At 36.9% G+C, this 21665-nt stretch overlaps 1 protein-coding gene across 1 annotated transcript in view; it reads right to left on the reverse strand.

Annotated features, from left to right (window-relative positions):
• The window catches only part of Dolk (Dolichol kinase), an 86843-nt gene that overhangs the window by 7419 nt on the left and 57759 nt on the right, over window positions 1–21665 (reverse strand). Inside the window, exons 10-11 of the mRNA XM_090369082.1 lie at window positions 20778–20876; window positions 14958–15035 (exon numbers count right to left, since the gene is read on the reverse strand). Of these exons, the coding sequence (XP_090225208.1) occupies window positions 14958–15035; window positions 20778–20876 (177 nt within the window). The remainder of the gene's footprint in view (window positions 1–14957; window positions 15036–20777; window positions 20877–21665) is intronic.

Raw genomic sequence — 21665 nt, forward strand, 5'->3', positions numbered from 1 at the left:
CGAACATTCTGGAATACTCCAGGCGAATTTCTTCGGCAGCTACTGCGATTCTTGCAACCAGCTCCTCAGCATTCTCAACAGGGGTGTCATAAATTAGCGATTTCATATGACCCCAGAAATAAAAATCAAGACATGATAGGTCGGGTGACCGAGCAGGCCAACGCGCGGGACCACCACGTCCGATCCACTGTTGAACAAATGTGACATCCAGGTAGTTACGAACATCTCCGCTATAATGGGCATGGGCTCCATCGTAATGGAACCACATTGTCTGTTGCGTCGATGCAGAAATCTGTTCATCTCTCAAAGTTGTGGCAATACTTGCTGCAGAAAGATCAAGTAGATAGGTCCGGTTAGACCTATCTACTTGATAATCCATGTACCTACGGTAATCCATGTACCTTTTGCTTCTTTTCATGTATTATATTAAAATGATTTCTCACTTACGGTCTCTTTTCTTTATGGTGCTTCTGTGTACAACACCGCTTCAGGAAAGCATTTCCGACCCCACATTGCTATATGATTTCGAGTTGTCAGGATGTACCTTACCCCTCTTAGAAGTTCTGAAACATTTAACTGAAACACCCTGTATATGTATACACACACACACACACACACACACACACATATATATATGTATATACACACACACATATATATGTATATACACACACACATATATATGTATATACACACACACATATATATATATATACACACACATACATATATATATATATACACACACATACATATATATATATATACACACACATACATATATATATATATATACACACACATACATATATATATATATACACACACATACATATATATATATACACACACACATACATATATGTATACACACACACATACATATATGTATACACACACACACATATATGTATACACACACACATACATATATGTATACACACACACATACATATATGTATACACACACACATACATATATGTATACACACACACATACATATATGTATACACACACACATACATATATGTATACACACACACATACATATATGTATACACACACACATACATATATGTATACACACACACACATACATATATGTATACACACACACACATACATATATGTATACACACACACATATACATATATGTATACACACACACATACATATATGTATACACACACACATACATATATGTATACACACACATACATATATATATATGTATACACACACATACATATATATATATGTACACACACATATATATATATATATATGTACACACACACATATATATATATATGTACACACACACATATATATATGTACACACACACATATATATATATGTATACACACACACATATATATGTATACACACACACATATATATATGTATACACACACACATATATATATGTATACACGCACACATACATATATGTATACACACACACATACATATATATATACACACACACATACATATATATATACACACACACATACATATATGTATACACACACACATACATATATGTATACACACACATACATATATATATACACACACACATACATATATGTATACACACACATACATATATATATACACACACACATACATATATGTATACACACACATACATATATATATATGTATACACACACATATATATATATGTACACGCACACATATATATATATGTACACGCACACATATATATGTACACACACACATATATATATATGTATACACACATATATATATATGTATACACACACACATATATATATGTATACACACACACATATATATATGTATACACACACACATATATATATGTATACATGCACACATATATATATATATGTATACACGCACACATATATATATATATGTATACACGCACACATATATATATGTATACACGCACACATATATATATATGTATACACGCACACATATATATATATGTATACACGCACACATATATATATATATATGTATACACGCACACATATATATATATATATGTATACACGCACACATATATATATATATATATATATATATGTATACACACACACATATATATATGTGTATGAGGGTGGTTCAATAAAGAATCACCCTGACTGAGGTGCTAGCCTGTTGATTCTTGGCACAGGTTTTAGTCCTTCTCTATATAGCCACCATGCAGATTTACACATTTTTTCCATCGATGAATGAGGCTACGGATACTGTTTTTGTAGAAGTGGTGAGGTTGCTCTTTGAATCATGACTCTGTTGCAGAAATGAGTGTCTTGTCATCAGGGAATTTGGTCCGCAGAAGAAATGATTTGAGGGAAGGAAACAAGAAGAAGTCCGATGGTGCAAGATTGGTTGAGTAAGCTGGATGGGGCAGTATTTCATATCCACAAGTGGCCGCTTGTGTTGTTGCAATTTCCGAAGTGTGAAATGATTTTCTCCCGTAATTTTGTGAGTAAGCTGGCATAAGGCACATGTAATTGTTCTATCTTTTGCTTTCTCTGCCTTCGCCCATGATCTCTTCACCAGAAGAAGATAACTGGTACAAAGTCCTGGAACTGATGCACATTGATCAACACCCTTTTCTCATATACTGAACATCTTCACCTAGATTGTGACAACTTCTAGCTACTGAACTTGACACTCAGGTCGCTTGAATTGTTTCATCCGTGTCTCTCTCTCTTGATACGTGATTGTCTTCCACCCTCTCGAGGGCCCTCTTCTTCCACTTCCGCTTAGGTGGGAGAATTCCCACCCAACCTGCGGAGGATGCCTTCCCTTACATCCTCCGTCGCTCTGTTTATACTTCCTTTCCTTTACCCTCTCCGGTACATCCTGTACTCCCTGTACCCTATTATTTTATTTATTTTTTTTGTACACATATATGTATACACACACACATATGTGTACACACACATACATATATGTATACAAACACGTATATATATGTATACACACACATATATATATATGTATACACACACACACATATATCTATGTATACACACACACACATATATCTATGTATACACACACACATATATATATATGTATACACACACATATGTATACACACACACATATATATACAGGGTGTTTCAATTAAACGTTTCAGAACTTCTAAGAGGGGTAGGGTACATCCTGACAACTCGAAATCATATAGCAATGTGGGGTCGGAAATGCTTTCCTGAAGCGGTGTTGTACACAGAAGCACCATAAAGAAAAGAGACCGTAAGTGAGAAATCGTTTTAATAATACATGAAAAGAAGCAAAAGGTACATGGATTAAAGTAAGTGTTCGAAGTTTCTTCCACAGGCTACAATGCACGCCTCACATCTCCGACGCATGGACATCCGAACATTCTGGAATACTCCAGGCGAATTTCTTCGGCAGCTACTGCGATTCTTGCAACCAGCTCCTCAGCATTCTCAACAGGGGTGTCATAAATTAGCGATTTCATATGACCCCAGAAATAAAAATCAAGACATGATAGGTCGGGTGACCGAGCAGGCCAACGCGCGGGACCACCACGTCCGATCCACTGTTGAACAAATGTGACATCCAGGTAGTTACGAACATCTCCGCTATAATGGGCATGGGCTCCATCGTAATGGAACCACATTGTCTGTTGCGTCGATGCAGAAATCTGTTCATCTCTCAAAAGTTGTGGCAATACTTGCTGCAGAAAGATCAAGTAGATAGGTCCGGTTAGACCTATCTACTTGATAATCCATGTACCTACGGTAATCCATGTACCTTTTGCTTCTTTTCATGTATTATATTAAAATGATTTCTCACTTACGGTCTCTTTTCTTTATGGTGCTTCTGTGTACAACACCGCTTCAGGAAAGCATTTCCGACCCCACATTGCTATATGATTTCGAGTTGTCAGGATGTACCTTACCCCTCTTAGAAGTTCTGAAACATTTAACTGAAACACCCTGTATATGTATACACACACACACACACACACACACACACACACACACATATATATATGTATATACACACACACATATATATGTATATACACACACACATATATATGTATATACACACACACATATATATGTATATACACACACACATATATATGTATATACACACACATACATATATATATATATACACACACATACATATATATATATATACACACACATACATATATATATATATACACACACATACATATATATATATATACACACACATACATATATATATATATACACACACATACATATATATATATATACACACACATACATATATATATATACACACACACATACATATATGTATACACACACACACACATATATGTATACACACACACACACATATATGTATACACACACACACATATATGTATACACACACACATACATATATGTATACACACACACATACATATATGTATACACACACACATACATATATGTATACACACACACATACATATATGTATACACACACACATACATATATGTATACACACACACATACATATATGTATACACACACACATACATATATGTATACACACACACATACATATATGTATACACACACACACATACATATATGTATACACACACACATACATATATGTATACACACACATACATATATATATATGTATACACACACATATATATATATATGTACACACACACATATATATATATATGTACACACACACATATATATATGTACACACACACATATATATATATGTATACACACACACATATATATGTATACACACACACATATATATGTATACACACACACATATATATATATGTATACACGCACACATACATATATGTATACACGCACACATACATATATATATACACACACACATACATATATGTATACACACACACATACATATATGTATACACACACACATACATATATGTATACACACACACATACATATATGTATACACACACACACATACATATATATATACACACACACATACATATATGTATACACACACATACATATATATATATGTATACACACACATATATATATATGTACACGCACACATATATATATATGTACACGCACACATATATATATGTACACACACACATATATATATATGTATACACACATATATATATATGTATACACACACACATATATATATGTATACACACACACATATATATATGTATACACACACACATATATATATGTATACACACACACATATATATATGTATACACGCACACATATATATATATATGTATACACGCACACATATATATATGTATACACGCACACATATATATATGTATACACGCACACATATATATATATGTATACACGCACACATATATATATATGTATACACGCACACATATATATATATATATGTATACACGCACACATATATATATATATATATATATATATGTATACACACACACATATATATATGTATACACACACACATATATATATGTGTATGAGGGTGGTTCAATAAAGAATCACCCTGACTGAGGTGCTAGCCTGTTGATTCTTGGCACAGGTTTTAGTCCTTCTCTATATAGCCACCATGCAGATTTACACATTTTTTCCATCGATGAATGAGGCTACGGATACTGTTTTTGTAGAAGTGGTGAGGTTGCTCTTTGAATCATGACTCTGTTGCAGAAATGAGTGTCTTGTCATCAGGGAATTTGGTCCGCAGAAGAAATGATTTGAGGGAAGGAAACAAGAAGAAGTCCGATGGTGCAAGATTGGTTGAGTAAGCTGGATGGGGCAGTATTTCATATCCACAAGTGGCCGCTTGTGTTGTTGCAATTTCCGAAGTGTGAAATGATTTTCTCCCGTAATTTTGTGAGTAAGCTGGCATAAGGCACATGTAATTGTTCTATCTTTTGCTTTCTCTGCCTTCGCCCATGATCTCTTCACCAGAAGAAGATAACTGGTACAAAGTCCTGGAACTGATGCACATTGATCAACACCCTTTTCTCATATACTGAACATCTTCACCTAGATTGTGACAACTTCTAGCTACTGAACTTGACACTCAGGTCGCTTGAATTGTTTCATCCGTGTCTCTCTCTCTTGATACGTGATTGTCTTCCACCCTCTCGAGGGCCCTCTTCTTCCACTTCCGCTTAGGTGGGAGAATTCCCACCCAACCTGCGGAGGATGCCTTCCCTTACATCCTCCGTCGCTCTGTTTATACTTCCTTTCCTTTACCCTCTCCGGTACATCCTGTACTCCCTGTACCCTATTATTTTATTTATTTTTTTTTATTACTTGGTCTCTTTCCAGGAAGCTCAGGTGACCTGGAGGAGACTAGCCAGAGAATTATGGGCAGCCTGGCTACCTCCTAGTGGTGTGTTCGGGCAATGTGGGGTCCCATCAAGGGCCCTGCAGCTAAATGCCAGGTTGTTGTTGTTGTTGTTATTTAGCTTAACGACACAAGGGCTACTGAGGCCAAATTGTGTCTGCTCATAGTTTATTTAGTCGAAATATAACACTGTTGATGTTAAATTAAATACTCCTATATAGGCCAATACATTTTAAAAATATTACAAGTTCATTTATGTTTGCTTCATTTCCCAGGATATGAGTTAAATCATGTGAGAGGGTCAACGTAGAGACGGACTGGAAAGTGTTTGACCGTATGGTTGAATATAGGGGACAATCGAAGAGGAAATGCCTAACAGTAAGTTGACTGTCACAGGATGAACACTGGGGTGGATCTTCTCCCAGTAGCAGGAACAGATGAGTATGATGAGTGTGTCCAATTCTGAGTCTTGCCAGTACTACTTCCTCTCGTCTGTTTTGTCGAAAGCCTGAGAGCCACAGCTTTGGTTCTTGCTTTATCTGGTAAAGTTTATTGTTGGTGTTTCTTTTCCAGATCTGTGACCAATTGTCGTAACTTGCTTTGCGAATAACAGGCTTATAATCAGTGTAAGGAACCTGAGGATGTTCTGGAACAGCTGGTTGAGGATTTTTAGCTGCAAGATCCGCACTTTCGTTTCCCGGAATACCAGAATGGCCAGGGATCCAGCAAAAACTGATTGATTGATTAGACACACTGCAGGAAAATAGCTGAGAATGAATGTGTTTCAAGGTAGGATGAGAAGATGAAAAATTCTTCCTTATGGCAGAAACAGCACTGAGCGAGTCAGTGTAAATTATGACAGGTGAGATGGAAAGTTCAATAATTTTACTGAGTGCTAATTTGATGGCATATAATTCGGCTGTGAAGACGCTGCAGACTAATGGTAGTGAGGCAGTAACCGTTAGAGAAGGAAAAACTGCAGCTGCACCAACCGCAGTAGCTGTTTTGGATCCGTCAGTATAGACTTTACAGGCATGGGAGTTCAGAGTAGTGTGAGCTAAGTGCAACTGCCTGATATTAAAGGAAGGTACAGTATTCTTTCCCCACTCCAAAAAATGTGTATCGTGGGAGGAAGAAACGTATGTCCAAGGTGGCACAGGTGCAGTTGTGTCCTGAAAAATATCGCTTAAATGGATATTCCAACTCTGAGAAAGCTCTTTAATCCTGAGTGAAGCAGGTCTGTTTTCACTTGGCTTGCTGTCATATAACAAATCCCACCGAGTATTATAAAGATACTCCCAACTGGGGTGAGATGGAAGACTCTGGATCTTAGCAGCATAGTGGAGCAGTAATGATTTCCTACGAAGATGTAATGGAGGATCATGTGCTTCGATATAGAGACTCTGGATTGGAGAAGTCCTAAAAGCGCCCAACGCAGTCCTGAGAGCACTGTGCTGGACAATATTTAGACGTTGTAAAGTAGTGCTCCTGGCAGAGTCATACACCGGACAACAATAATCTAGCCGTGACCGGATTAAAGTTCTATAAAGATGCAATAGTGTATACCGATCAGCGCCCCATGACATAGCCGAGACTGATCGCAGTATATTCAGATGCTTTAGACATGTATTTCTTAAATGAGAGATGTGAGCTTGAAAATTCAGCTTGCTATCTAATATCACTCCAAGGAATTTAACGGTACTTACAAGCGGGATTGGAGTATGGTTTATTTGTAATTCCGGATCGGGATGGAGAGCTCGTTTCTTGCAAAAGTGGGTGAGAGTACATTTCTTTTCTGATAGTCTGTAGCCATTCCGTGAAGTCCACGATTGTATTTTGGTAATAGCAAGTTGGAGCTGCCGTTCGATGGTGTTCATACTTTGAGATTGACAAGAAATTGTAAGGTCATCTGCGTACATGTAAGTTTCAACAGTTTTTGGGATGTCTCGTGTTATGCTACTAACTCGGATTGAAAATAGTGTTGGACTAAGTATCGATCCCTGCGGGACTCCTTCTTCCTGAATGTGGGATGCAGAGAGTACATTTTTATATCGGACCTGAAAAGAACGCAATTTCAGAAAATTTTGAATTATTTTCGGCAAATGGCCTCTAAACCCCAAGTGGTAAAGGTCCATAATAATCCCATGACGCCATGTAGTGTCAAATGCCTTTTCAAGATCTAGGTTGACCATGACTAGATGTTGTTTCATGACAAAGGCATTTCGGATATGAGATTCGGCTTTGATAAGCACGTCCAGAGTTGATCTATTCCTCCGAAAGCCATACTGATGATCTGGAAGGAGATTTTGTGACTCCAGGATGTAAGTAAGCCTAGTGTGAACCATTCTTTCGAAAATTTTACCCAGGCAGCTCGTAAGAGATATTGGCCTATAGTTTTCAACACAGGAATGATCTTTTCCTGGTTTTGGTAAAGCAATAATGAAAGAATGACGCCAGGAAGAAGGATAGGCATTTTCGGAGAATATCCGATTATAAAAGATTAACATGGTACTCAAATCTTCTTGAATTAAATGCTTCAGCATAACATAATGAACTCCATCTGGGCCTGCAGCACTGCTTGAAGATCTGTTTAACGATTCTTGAAGTTCTATGAATGTAAAGGGTTGGTTGTACGGGAAAGAGCGGGGCGTGAAAAAGTTGATTTTATATCGTTCTGCACTAGCTTTGATGTTCTGAAATGTGAACCCATAGGAGGCAGAAGCAGAGATTGTAGCAAATGATTCAGCAAGTGCATTAGCAACTTCTTCAGCTGTAGATAGGTCTTTTCCTTTCCAATGAAGTATTGGAGAGGGCATACGAGCGAATTTCCCATTTAGTGCCTGTATTTTTTTCCAAATGAGGCGTGTGTCGGTGTCTTTTGTGATTGTTGAGGCAAAAGCGATCCACGAGTCTCGTTTCGCTTTCCGTCTAATCTGCCTTGCTTTTGCTTTAAACCTTTCATAAGCAATGAGGTTATTTGTGGTGGGATTCTTACGGAAATTATTCCAAGCTCGGTTTTTTTCCTGTTTGGCAGTGAAGCAATCTGCATTCCACCAGTGATTTCGGTGATTGTGATATGTCTTGGATTTTGGAATGTAGGTATTTGCTGCAGTCAGAATCTGATTGGTGATGTAAGTATTTACATCATCAATAGGTTCTTTTTTAACGTAAAGTCTATCTAGAAGTATTTGAGCAGAATAGCCATCCCAGTTCGCCTTTTTAAACTTCCAAGAGGATCGTTTATCAGGATTTGGTGTTACTCCTGTTTGTAAGGAGCAAATGATCGGAAAGTGATCACTGCTAAAAGGATCAGTTAATACAGACCATGTCATGCTTGGAAAGATGGAAGGTGAGCAAACTGACAAGTCAATTTGAGAAGTAGATCCTGTAGGTAAGTGGATGTATGTAGGAGATCCAGAGTTTAATAAATTTAGGTCATTATTATTTATAAATTCCTCGATCAACTTGCCTCTTCTGTCCATTGTAGCTGATCCCCACAATGGATGGTGTCCATTAAAGTCACCGAAAAGACAAATTGGAGTTGGAAGTTGTGCGATGAGGTTGTCAAGTTCTGATTGGGCCAGTGATAGAGATGGTGGAATGTAAATCGAAACAATGGTAACTGAAATACCAACTGCAATCCGAGCTGCCACAGCTTCTAGGCTGGTTCTTAATTGGATCGGTCTGGACGGTATGTTAGTATTTACAAGAATGGCTACTCCTCCACGGGCAGGAGACTCTGGGCTTCTGTCTCGTCTGTATATCATAAAATTTGAGAATTTCGGCGAAACTTGGGGTGACAAGAATGTTTCCTGTAGGCATATACCTATGGGATTAAACTGAGAGATTAAATCCCTTATGTCATCAGAGTGGCTGCTTAGTCCTCTACAATTCCACTGTATGATGTTAGGCATTATTTTGGTTTGGCTGAAGATGATTCATCTGACTGTTTTTTATGTGCAGGGCATTTTTTTCGGTCTTTTTTTGGGAATAATGGACGTCCAGTATCCATAGTGTCATTGGCATGGAGTTCTAGGATAGGGTCTTCATCATTTTGGTGTACATCCACTTCCATAGTGTTGGTTGTTGGATCAGTTTCCTTAGATTCTTTATTGGGTTTCAATCTTTCCGCATCATTTGAGACTGTCACAGTAGCAGTTGGGATACTAATTGGGGTGTTGGTGGCATGGCTGGTTTTAGTTTTAGAATTTTCTTTTCCAGTGGTTGATAAGGTTGTTTTAACCCAATTAGCTAGCGAGACGTTGGGCGGTATTGAGACATCTGTTTGAATTGCAGTTGTTTGAAAACTGCGGGTTCGAGAGGCATATGATGGACTTGGCATGGTCAACATTATTTGTCTGCGTGCCTCAGGATATGGGACTTTATGTTCTACTTTGTATTTTTGGATTGTCCTACCTGTTTTCCACATCTCACATGATTTAGAAAAGGCGGGGTGATTGCCTTTGCAGTTGGGGCAAATGGGAACTGCGGCTGGACAATCTGCCTGTGTATGATCTTTAGCTCCACAAATAGGACAGATGGCGTCACCTCTGCATGCCTGCTGTGAATGGCCATATTTCTGGCATTTGAAACAGCGAAGAGGATTTGGGATGTATGGACGAATTCGACAATTTAAATATCCAGCTTTTACTGAGGATGGCAAATCAGGAGTACTAAAAGTTAAAATGATGGAACAAGTTGGAATGAGATTTCCATCTTTTTTGGTCATAATTCTTTTAGCAGCGATTACCTTTTGATGGCTAAGTTCTTGGACTAATTCCTCCTCAGACACTGTAATTAAGTCCCATTCTGTGATGACTCCTTTAGATGAATTTAAGGTATTGTGAGGAGTGACAGACACTGGTAATCCACCAAATGTAGTTGTTTTTAATAGCCACTCAGAATGTTTGGATGTGGCTGTTTCAACCAGGAGATCTCCTGATTGTAGTCGCTTCACCATTTTTGGTGACCCTGCAATAGATTCTAGATGTCTTTGAATCATAAATGGTGATAACTTGCCCACGGGCTGCGTGGACAGAGAGTGTATCACAAGAAAATTAGGGATGTCTGGACGCTGTGCTTCAGTTCGAAGCCTTTTTGGTTGATTGTCATTATCATGACAGGATTCTTGTCTTGAGCTTGGAAGCTCTAAGGGTGGAAAATTGTTTGAATCCATGATAGCTCCTTTTCGCCCTGGGGGTTTATCTTTACCACCCAGGTTTCCGGCCCCGCCACTAAATGCCAGGACACCCAACAGAACCCAGCACAATACTTCATTTACAATACAAAAAATTTTTCTGGCTTTCACAGTGATACTTTTGGCTCCAAAGAGTTCATATGGCGCAGATGTGGGAAACCACCGGAGGTACCTTTCCTTCAACACTATGCACACTATGTTCTACCTTTTGCAATTGTAATTTCTTTTTTCGGGCACCCCTTTGTTGCCCTCACCAATCTTGTTGCCCTTCTTTGTACTCGTTCTAGCAACTCTACTCCTTCCTAAAACGAGGCCTCCAGACCTGTACACAGTACTCTAAGTGTGGCCTGACCATTGCCTTGTACAATGGGATAATCACCTCCCTGTCCCTGCTAGCAAAATTCCTATATCATTGACAAGACTCCATGACCTACCCTGGCAGCCCGTCTGCACTGCTCAGCAAACTTCATATTTGACTGCATAATTAATCCCAGGTCTTTTTCTTCCACTTCCCTGAGTGTAGTACCACACAATTCGTACGTTTCTCTTGGGTTATTGCTACCCATATGCAGTACTTTGCATTTGTCAATATTAAACTTCAGTTGCCACTTCTCAGCCCATTTGCCCAACTTATCTAGATCCAGTTGGAGTAGCATACTATCTTTACTGTCATTAACAAACCTGCCAACCTTTGTATCGTCCGCAAACTTGGACATTAAACCTGATATACCACTCTCTGTCGTCTCCCACTCAACCATCCCTTTATCCATTTTAGCAACTTACCCTTAATGCCATACCTCTCCAATTTGTACAGCAGTCTTCCATGTGCAACAGTATCAAAAGCTTTCCTGAAATCCAAGTATATGATATCAAAATTATTTTTGGCATTCAGTTCCTTTGTGACCACATCATAGTATCCAATCAAATTGGTCAGACAAGACCTCCCTTTAACAAACCCATGCTGTGTCTTAACTATTACTACAGTCTTATCTAGATGACCCTGCAATGCTTCTTTAACCAGTGACTCCATTATTTTCCCTGGAACACAAGTTAAACTACCAGGTCTATAGTTCCAGGTCTATAGTGTCACCTTTTGAACCCCCTTTGTGAATTGGTGATACATTTGCACACTTCCAGTCCATGGGGACTTCCCCTGAGTCCAAGGAAGCTTTCAAAATTATTGAAAGTCCAACGTCCAATCCAGGTGCCTTCCTTATGTTTAACTTCAACAATTTCTCCTCCACTTTGCTCTCAGTTATTACAAAATCACTTAACTCCCTGTTAAGAGTTTGATAAACTTCTGAAATTCCCCTCATTGAATAACTCCTCATGTGTGAATGTAGATGCAAAATACTCATTCAGTTTATCAGCTACCTGAGCATGATCATCAATAGTCAACCCATCTACGCTAAATGGTCCAATCTAATTCATACCTTTCCTTCTAGAGTTTACATAAGTAAAGAACTATGCTGTTTTTCTTTGCATCCTTTGCCAAAGATTTCTCGTAATCTGCCTTTGCCTGCCTAACCTCCTTTGTGACTTGATTACAGACTAGCTTATATCTGCCATAGGCTTCTGTGTCACCTGATACTTTTTATATGCATATATAAATGGGATGCATATAAAGAAATCTTTATATGCAATCCCATACATTTTGCTTCTCTGCCATGAGCCTCGTTAATTCATCTGACATCCATTTAGGCCTAAACCTTGAACCGTATTTCTTAGTTGGAATAAAAAGCCTAGTAGCCTCCAAAATTAAGTCTCTGAAGGCTTCACATTTAGAATTCAATGTTGGCAACATCATCAGTTGATCTCACTGTACAGAATTTAAAAACCGTCTGAGACCCCTGTAGTCACCTTTACAAAAGCAAAAGCCCTTCCCTTTAGCCTTGATGGCAGTTACATCTTTAAGTAATTCCCACATCAGTACATTGTGATCACTGTCACCCATTGGTTCCTTTATCTTCAAATTCTTAATGCATGAATAATCACTGGTGATAATCAGATCAAGAGTATTATTCCCTCTGGTTGCCTCTCGACCACGTTGCTGTAGAAAACAGTCATCCAATAAATCCACAAAAGCCTTGCTAGAGTGTGAGTGACCAACCCACAAGTTCCAGTCAATATCTGGAAAGTTAAAATCCCCATTATAAGACATTCTGATTTACTGGCCCACTATTTCTCTGCACAATTGCTCAATATCCTCATCAGATTCATTAGGCCTACAACACACACCTACTCTCGTTTTTCATTTCCCAGTGCTTATGTCACACCAAACAGACTCAACATTGCATTGTTCACCAACATCATTTGGATGCACTTCTTTAGATTTTGTGTTTATTAACTAATAGCATAACCCCTCCTCCCTTCTTGTCCTGTCTATCCTTTCTGTACATATTGCACTCCCGAAATTCCAATTCTGCACTGCTTATGTCTGCATGACACCACGTCCCTGATATACCAATAATATCTGCCTTTGATGTCTTGACTAGCACTTCACGCTCATCAAATTTATTAACTATACTCCTAGCATTGGTGTACATGCAAGTATACCAATGCTAATATAATGTGGAACTGATGTACCAATTTTCAGTGAAACAACGCTCTTACATTCCAAACCTGTTCAATAAAATAGCGTATTAAAAACTTACTCACAGGAAATAGTGACTCACATAGTACCAGGAACATTGTGATGCTATATGAATAGACAGTGGTGACTGGCAAAAGAAGTTTACTCATCCAAAGTGCAGCACCCTTTGCACTACGGAAATGGTAAGGCACACATGTAGCAAAAATAATTTTGAAAGTTCTAAATTATTTTTGGTGGTGAATCCTTGGTATCTTAACAGGTGTGCAGTAATACTTGATTGCTATGGATTTCCTGCGCACGTCATCAGGTGTACCTATTAATGCTCATATTTTTCCAACAAGAAAATGTATAGTGCCATCACGGCAGAAATGTGCACACATGGTTAACTGGAAATATCTGAGCTCCTTCTTTGACTTGCCAACTCCTTGGATCTTAACCCAACAGAAACATTGATGGAGTAAAGTAGTAAGATCTGTCAGGTACAGATCATAACCATTGAGTACCGCAACTGGTAGTGTATTATCATCTGAGAAGGTTTGTGCCGCTTTAAGGTCATTACTGTCCTGATGTGGCCTAATATTTTAGTAGGTGCATGCACAACAATATACATAAATATTTTATATTTCATATGATGAAATGAAGCTATACTTGTTAGCAATTCATTATCATAAATTTTTATTGAGTTGCTCTTGAAAATACAATCATTGAAATTCTGGCAAAACACTACTAGTGAACTAATAGTTATAAAAATTCCTTATTTAGCCAAAAAAGTTTGAACTATTCAGCAAATTTACTTACCAAAAATAATAAATACAAGTATCATCAGAAGTTGTGAAACTATAGCAAATAATGTTCCTTCATATGTCTTCTTACTACCTGAAATTAGTACATTAAAAATCAGGATGCCAAATAATTTAAGCAGTGAAATATTAAAGTAATACATTTACCATGAGCATGTCAAAAAATGGATAATACAAGGCATGTTGCTGTAATTTAATTATTTATTGGGATGAATGAAATGTAAGGGAACAAATTATATATATTTTAATGACTTTATTTCATCCTATTTGTTTTAGGTTCACCATCTGAGCAAGCTTCTGCTTCTGCATCTCCATTGTAATTACTATCAAATACATTATTTCCTTCTATTTCACTTGATTCACTTTTAAATTCTTTATCTGTCTCTTATCCTCATATTGTGTGATGTATATTTGAGTTGTCAGTTATTTGGAGGCATCTGAGTTCAAATTCCATCAGAATTCTTAATTGCCTCTTCAATCTGGACTACAGTTAGCTGATCTCAAGCAGAGGGAGTAGTTTTCAGTATACACAACATGCAAATCAGCCTTTAAACACAAATTTTTACTAATGTAATATACAATAAAGATTGTGTTTAACACATTTACTGCCAGCTTGACCTTTATATGATATTAGAGCTAGAAAAGGAATTAGAAAATGTGAATTGGAATATCATCGGTTTGGCTGAAACAAGAAGACGAAATGAATCACTTCTAAGTTTATCAAGTGGAAATCTGCTGTACACCAATGGAAACAGTGAAAGGAGTGAAGGTGGAGTTGGGTTTCTGGTCCATAAAGATTTTAAAAACAACATTTTGGAATTCAAAAGTACATCACCATGGGTGTCAAGACTAATACTTAAGATTTCTAAGAGGTACAAGCTAAAGATTATAATGATTTATGCACCAACATCAAGCCATGATGATGAAGAGGTTGAAGAAATGTACACCAAAATTGAGTCTTCTAGATGAGCAGAAAACCCAATACACTATTATTATGTGGGACTTCAATGCTAAGGTTGGAAAAAGACAAAACAGAGCAGGAAGGGGAACTATAGGAAATTTTGGAATTGGTGAAAGAAATGAAAGAGGTGAAAGACTTGTGGAATTTGCAGAATCTCAAGGACTGTCAGTAATGAACACTTTTTTCAAGAAAAGGGTGAACAGAAAGTGGACATGGAAGAGTCCAAATGAATTAACTACTAATGAAATCGACTTCATCCTCACTAACAGAAGATATATTGTGAATGATGTTACCTTCCTGAATAAGGTAAATGTTGGAAGAGATCACAGAATGGTAAGATGTACACTTGATATAGAAAGGAAAAAACTGACTTGAGTAAATAATACAAAGGTCTTTGAGATAACAGAAGAGGAGAAAAAGCAGTATGTACTGGAACTTAAGAACAAGTTTGAGCTTCTGCAGACTGCTCAGGACCAAGATATCGATGAGGAATATTACAACTTTCTGAAAGCGATAAAGCCCAAGAAACCTATAGGAAAAAAGAAATCCAAAGAAGAAAAAATTAGTCAAGAAACACTTGTCTTGATGAACTGAAGATGACAAATGAAGGGCAAGATAAACATTGATAAGAAGAAAATTGAGTATACTGAGTTATACAAAGCCATTAGAAAGAGACTCAGAGAGGACATAGGAAGATTTAACACAAGAAAAGTAGAACAAGCATTAAGGGAAAACAAAGGACTTAAATCAACAGCCATGAGCAGTAATACAGAAAGACAAATGATAATGAAACTGAAGAATAGCGATGGTGTACTTATAAATAGTAGAGAAGGCATAATTCAAATAACAGAAGACTACTATAGAGAATTATACAAGGAGCAGGGGAATGATTCCAGCAGTGGGGAAGATGGATTGCAAAGTAGCAACACATACAACGTACCCAATATTCTTCCTGATGAGGTAGAATATGCATTGAAGAAAATGAAGAATCAGAAAGCCCCGGGGGAAGATGAAGTTACTGTAGAGTTGTTAAAATTGGGAGGAAGAGATATAACACAAAAACTGGCAAGACTCTTCACAAAGTGCATTAGAAAAGGTGTGACGCCTAAGCAGTGGAATAATGCAATCATAGTTTTGCTGCATAAGAAAGGAGATAAATCAGAAATTGGAAATTATAGACCAATTAGCTTGTTATACCACATCTACAAGTTATTCACAAGGATCATTACTAACAGATTAGAAAGAATACTTGATGAGAATCAACCGAAAGAGCAAGCTGGCTTTAGGACAGGATTCTCAACTATGGATCACCTTCATGTAATATCACAGCTAATGGAGAAGCAAATGAATATAAAACACCATTATGCCTGGCATTTGTGGATTATGAAAAGGCATTTGACTCTATACAGCATAAGGCAATGTTTTGTGCACTGTAAAGACAAGGCATAGATACCCCATATATTATGATTTTGAAGAAAATATATGAGAGTGCTACCTCCTTTATTAGACTAGACAAAGACAGTAGGAAATTTAAAATTGAGAAAGGAGTTCAACAAGGAGACACAATATCTCCAAAGCTGTTTACTGCTGCCCTTGAGGAAGCTTTCAGAAGATTAGACTAGTCGCAGAAAGGAGTCAATGTGAACGGAGAGTACCTAAACCATTTACAATTTGCAGATGACATTGTGGTCATAAGCCACGATCCCAAAGAATTAGAGGAAAATCTTAATCAGTTATGCACAGTTAGTAAGGATTTTGGACTAAAGATGAATATGGCTAAAACAAAAGTAATGATGAACAAGTATGCCACAGAAAGGGAAATAATGATTGAAGGAGTAGTAATTGAAAAGGTGGAGTCATATACTTATCTGGGACAAGTTATTAGCTGTAATAATGATAAATGGCTGGAAGTCAAGAGAAGAATAAATTTTGGATGGATAGCATTCAGGAAATATAGTCACATACTGAAGAGCAATATCCCAATTTGTCTGAAACTTAAAATAATGAACCAATGTATACTCCCCACCATGACTTATGGAAGTGAAACTTGGGCACTCACCAAAAGAATGGAAGGGAAGCTGAGAACTACACAGCGAAGAATGGAATGAATTATATTGGGAATCACACTGTTAGATAAGAAGAGAAACACATGGATTAGGCAGCAAACTCAAGTAAAGGACATTCTTATGAAAACTAAAGAACTAAAATGGTCTTGGGCAGGACACATAGCTCGAAGACATGATGACAGATGGACTAAGAAAATAACAGAATGGTACCCAAGAGGAGCTAGAAGAAAACCTGGAAGACAAAGGCGGAGATGGATAGATGAAATTCATGAGTTTGTGGATAGTAAATGGATGGCCAGTGCTCAAAACAGAAGGAACTGGAAAGTTGCTGGAGAGGCCTTCATCCTGCAGTGGATTGAAAATGGCTGATGATGATGATGACCTTTATAAACCATACTGAAGAATTACAGGATTCGGGAGGGTAGAGACATTTTTGTACTTTATTTGCATTATGGTTGAATTAGTCAGCTGCTGGTGAAAGTTGCTTGACAAAAATAACTGAGTTTTCTTCCAACAAATCGGAATAAGCTGATTCCTTAAAGTTAGATAGTTTTTTTCATCCAAGTGCATTAAAAACTTCTTCAAGCTCATATGCATCACCATGCAGTTAACACGTTAATCATCATCATCCAAAAATGTTATCTTCAGGGGGTGTATACCGGTCACCATGATAGTGAAAACCAGTCCTTATGGACTATTTTGATTGCTTTGTCCTACTGTATAAGTTTTCCAATATAGTCAGCCTCTCCTCATTCATTTGGAATGCCATACAGCGGTTCCCTACTCACAGGTCTCTCACACACACACACACACACACAGAGAGAGAGAGAGAGAGAGAGAGAGAGAGAGAGAGAGAGAGAGAACGAACTGGATATTGGGTCTGAATTTCACACAAGTCTGGCTTAGCAGATGTGGAGGTCACCTCCTGGTAAGATAGACTCAGGTCCCTCAGTAACCTTCATATATCACTTTTAGTGCTACATGAAACTGGTACACTGGGCCAAATATCAAAACACCAAGAAATCCAAAAACAACTAACAAACCTTTACATAAACTAACAATTTTAAAAATCCCTATTGTTCTTTTTCATAATCTCCTGCAGCCATATTGCACAAGAAAAAAAATTGAATCATTAAAATAGTGCACATTTCAAGCTATCTCTATTTACATTAAGCACTTTCTCATTTATCCGTGATTAATTGTTATGTGGACTTGACATCTCATGCCTAAAGTCATTACAGCGAACTATGGCCAAATCACAAAAACACTCTGTGCAACTTTCCAGTTAATTTCAAAAAACTATGATACAACTATGATGTATGATAATCAGGAAAAAAAAATGTTTTATAAATTTTTTTTTACTAACTCTAATTTCCTCATTTTTATCAACCTGTTATTAATTTTTATTTTAATTACTGGAAATAATTTACATGATACATCCCAAATAGAATGTATCATTTCACAATAATAATGGGAGTACCAATAGATGCAGGATGTAACAGTTTATTGTATTTGACGGTTAACATCTAAAGTTTTACTTGAGAGAGTCAGAGCCCTTTAATAACTGCACCATTAGTAGCACAAAAGATATGAAGCCTGTACTAATTTTTTTTCCATGTCCTTTTAAGCATATCAGCATTCTGTGTGGCAACTGCAGTCACCATCCTGCATTTTAGGTCTTCAATGTCTGTAACTTCTGTTTTGAAATGAGATTTTTAATGTACTCCCACAAAAAGAAAGGCATATATTGGGGGTGTCAGGTAATCACACAAAACGATGCTAGAACGAGTTGCTTTCCAATAGTTGCAGAAACAGAAATTACAGTGAAACTTTTATTTCAGCTTTCACCAACCAACAAACTGAGTTTAATGATGTACAGTTAAGCTGAAATAAAACGTGTGCTGCTGAAATTCCAGCAACTTGCTCAAGAATATCCAGATAACTGAAGTCACTGTTTTTTTTGACAAAAAAGTGGGGGAGTGGCAAACAATAACATAATCATAAAATAGCCACAATAAACTTTAACTTTGAATAAGCAAGTTGAATTTCATGGCAAGTGTAAAGGGGTTCAGAATCCCCATATTATGCCTGTTGACTTTCCTGAAACATGAAAGATGGTTTATTTGTAATATATGAATAAAATACTTCCACACATTATTTTTCCAGGAAAAGGATACATGGAACCCTGCATCTCCTTCCAAATAGTATATTGCAGACTTCTTGAATATGGAAGTGTCATCAGTTTTAAATGCCATCCAACATATCATCTGTACCTTGTAAAGTGTGCAACCATGCTGCACTGATTTGCCTCAGCTACACTGAAAAACTTTGCATACTTCACATTTGTGTCACTGCTACTAGTCTTTTGTGGACATAACCTTTCCTGTGCAATATATCTCTGATCTCCATAAACTTCTCAGGTCAGACAATCTTCCATAATAGCAGATCTTTTTCTATGTTGTTTCAAAGTTTGTGAAGGTACCACTGGTACAGAGGCAGATATAGTACCACTGGTAATAACCAATCAAATATAATAGGTATAGTCAATATGTACTAGTTCTCACAAGTAAAAGTTTAAAGCTGTTATCTTCTTTTTGAACATACTGTAAAATATATATATATATTTTTAAAAATAAATATCTCAAATGAAATGAATACTGTATTAGTTAAGAAAAAAATATATAAACAAGGATAAATTTGTTTAAACCTCTAACAAACACTACATAATAAATTAAATTATCCAATTCTGAATTGTAAATTTTATATTTAAAATTAAAGATTGATATCAAACCTGGCCACTTGTGCCGACCCCACAACGTTCCTCCAATAGAAGCAAAAGTATCCCCAACACCCAGAGACAGAATCCCACTTAGCAATGACAAGTGAAAATCTATAAAAAATTAATTCAATTTTATTTACAGCATATATACAGTGTATGTATAATTAATGAAATACACAGGTATTATTCTAGGAATAGGTTTACCCTAGTTTATAGGATCTACATTCAGTATAAAAATTATAATTTGAATATAAATCAAATTGATTGACACATAGAGATCAAGAACGATTACATATAAATGACAATTGTATACTAATGTCATTTTACTTTTTAAAAAGCTTTCTTCTTGATGATGTTTTGTAATATTAAATGAAAGAGCAAATAAACAATTTTATTTAAACTAATCTTAAATTATTATTTAGTGACCAGAAATGACAATCAGAAAGAAGGGATGGGGATGATAAAATCTTCACATCTAGAAATTCATTATAAAAGTAACTTCAGGAAAAAAAATAATAAATAAATCGGTCAACTACTGAGTGCTGGGCACTCAGGATGAAGGGTCCATAGTCACAAATGGTCATTAGTGTAGTATCTCAAATAGAGAGCTTTATGGTAACTAAAAAAAGTTTCTAGTACCCTGGCTTGGCCTAAACTGAGGAACTAACGAGAGCATTGTCTATTTGAATTTTTCCAGTTGTGAATGACAAGGATGGGAGAAGCGACTCTGACTTCTTCCTGTAGAAGTGATTAAAGTCTTGGGGAAGAAGGACTGGCAGGTGAGGGCCGTGTAAGACTCTGCGTAGGTGCCTCCCCACCACCGTCACCTCAACACTGGCTCTATGAGTACTTTCTTGCCGGGACAACTTCAGCTTTGAAAACTGTTAAAAAATACTTTTC

This window comes from Mastigoproctus giganteus, chromosome 1 (genome assembly GCF_048544385.1).
Source record: "Mastigoproctus giganteus isolate SK-2022 chromosome 1, ASM4854438v1, whole genome shotgun sequence".
Taxonomy (NCBI): Eukaryota; Metazoa; Arthropoda; class Arachnida; order Uropygi; family Thelyphonidae; genus Mastigoproctus; species Mastigoproctus giganteus.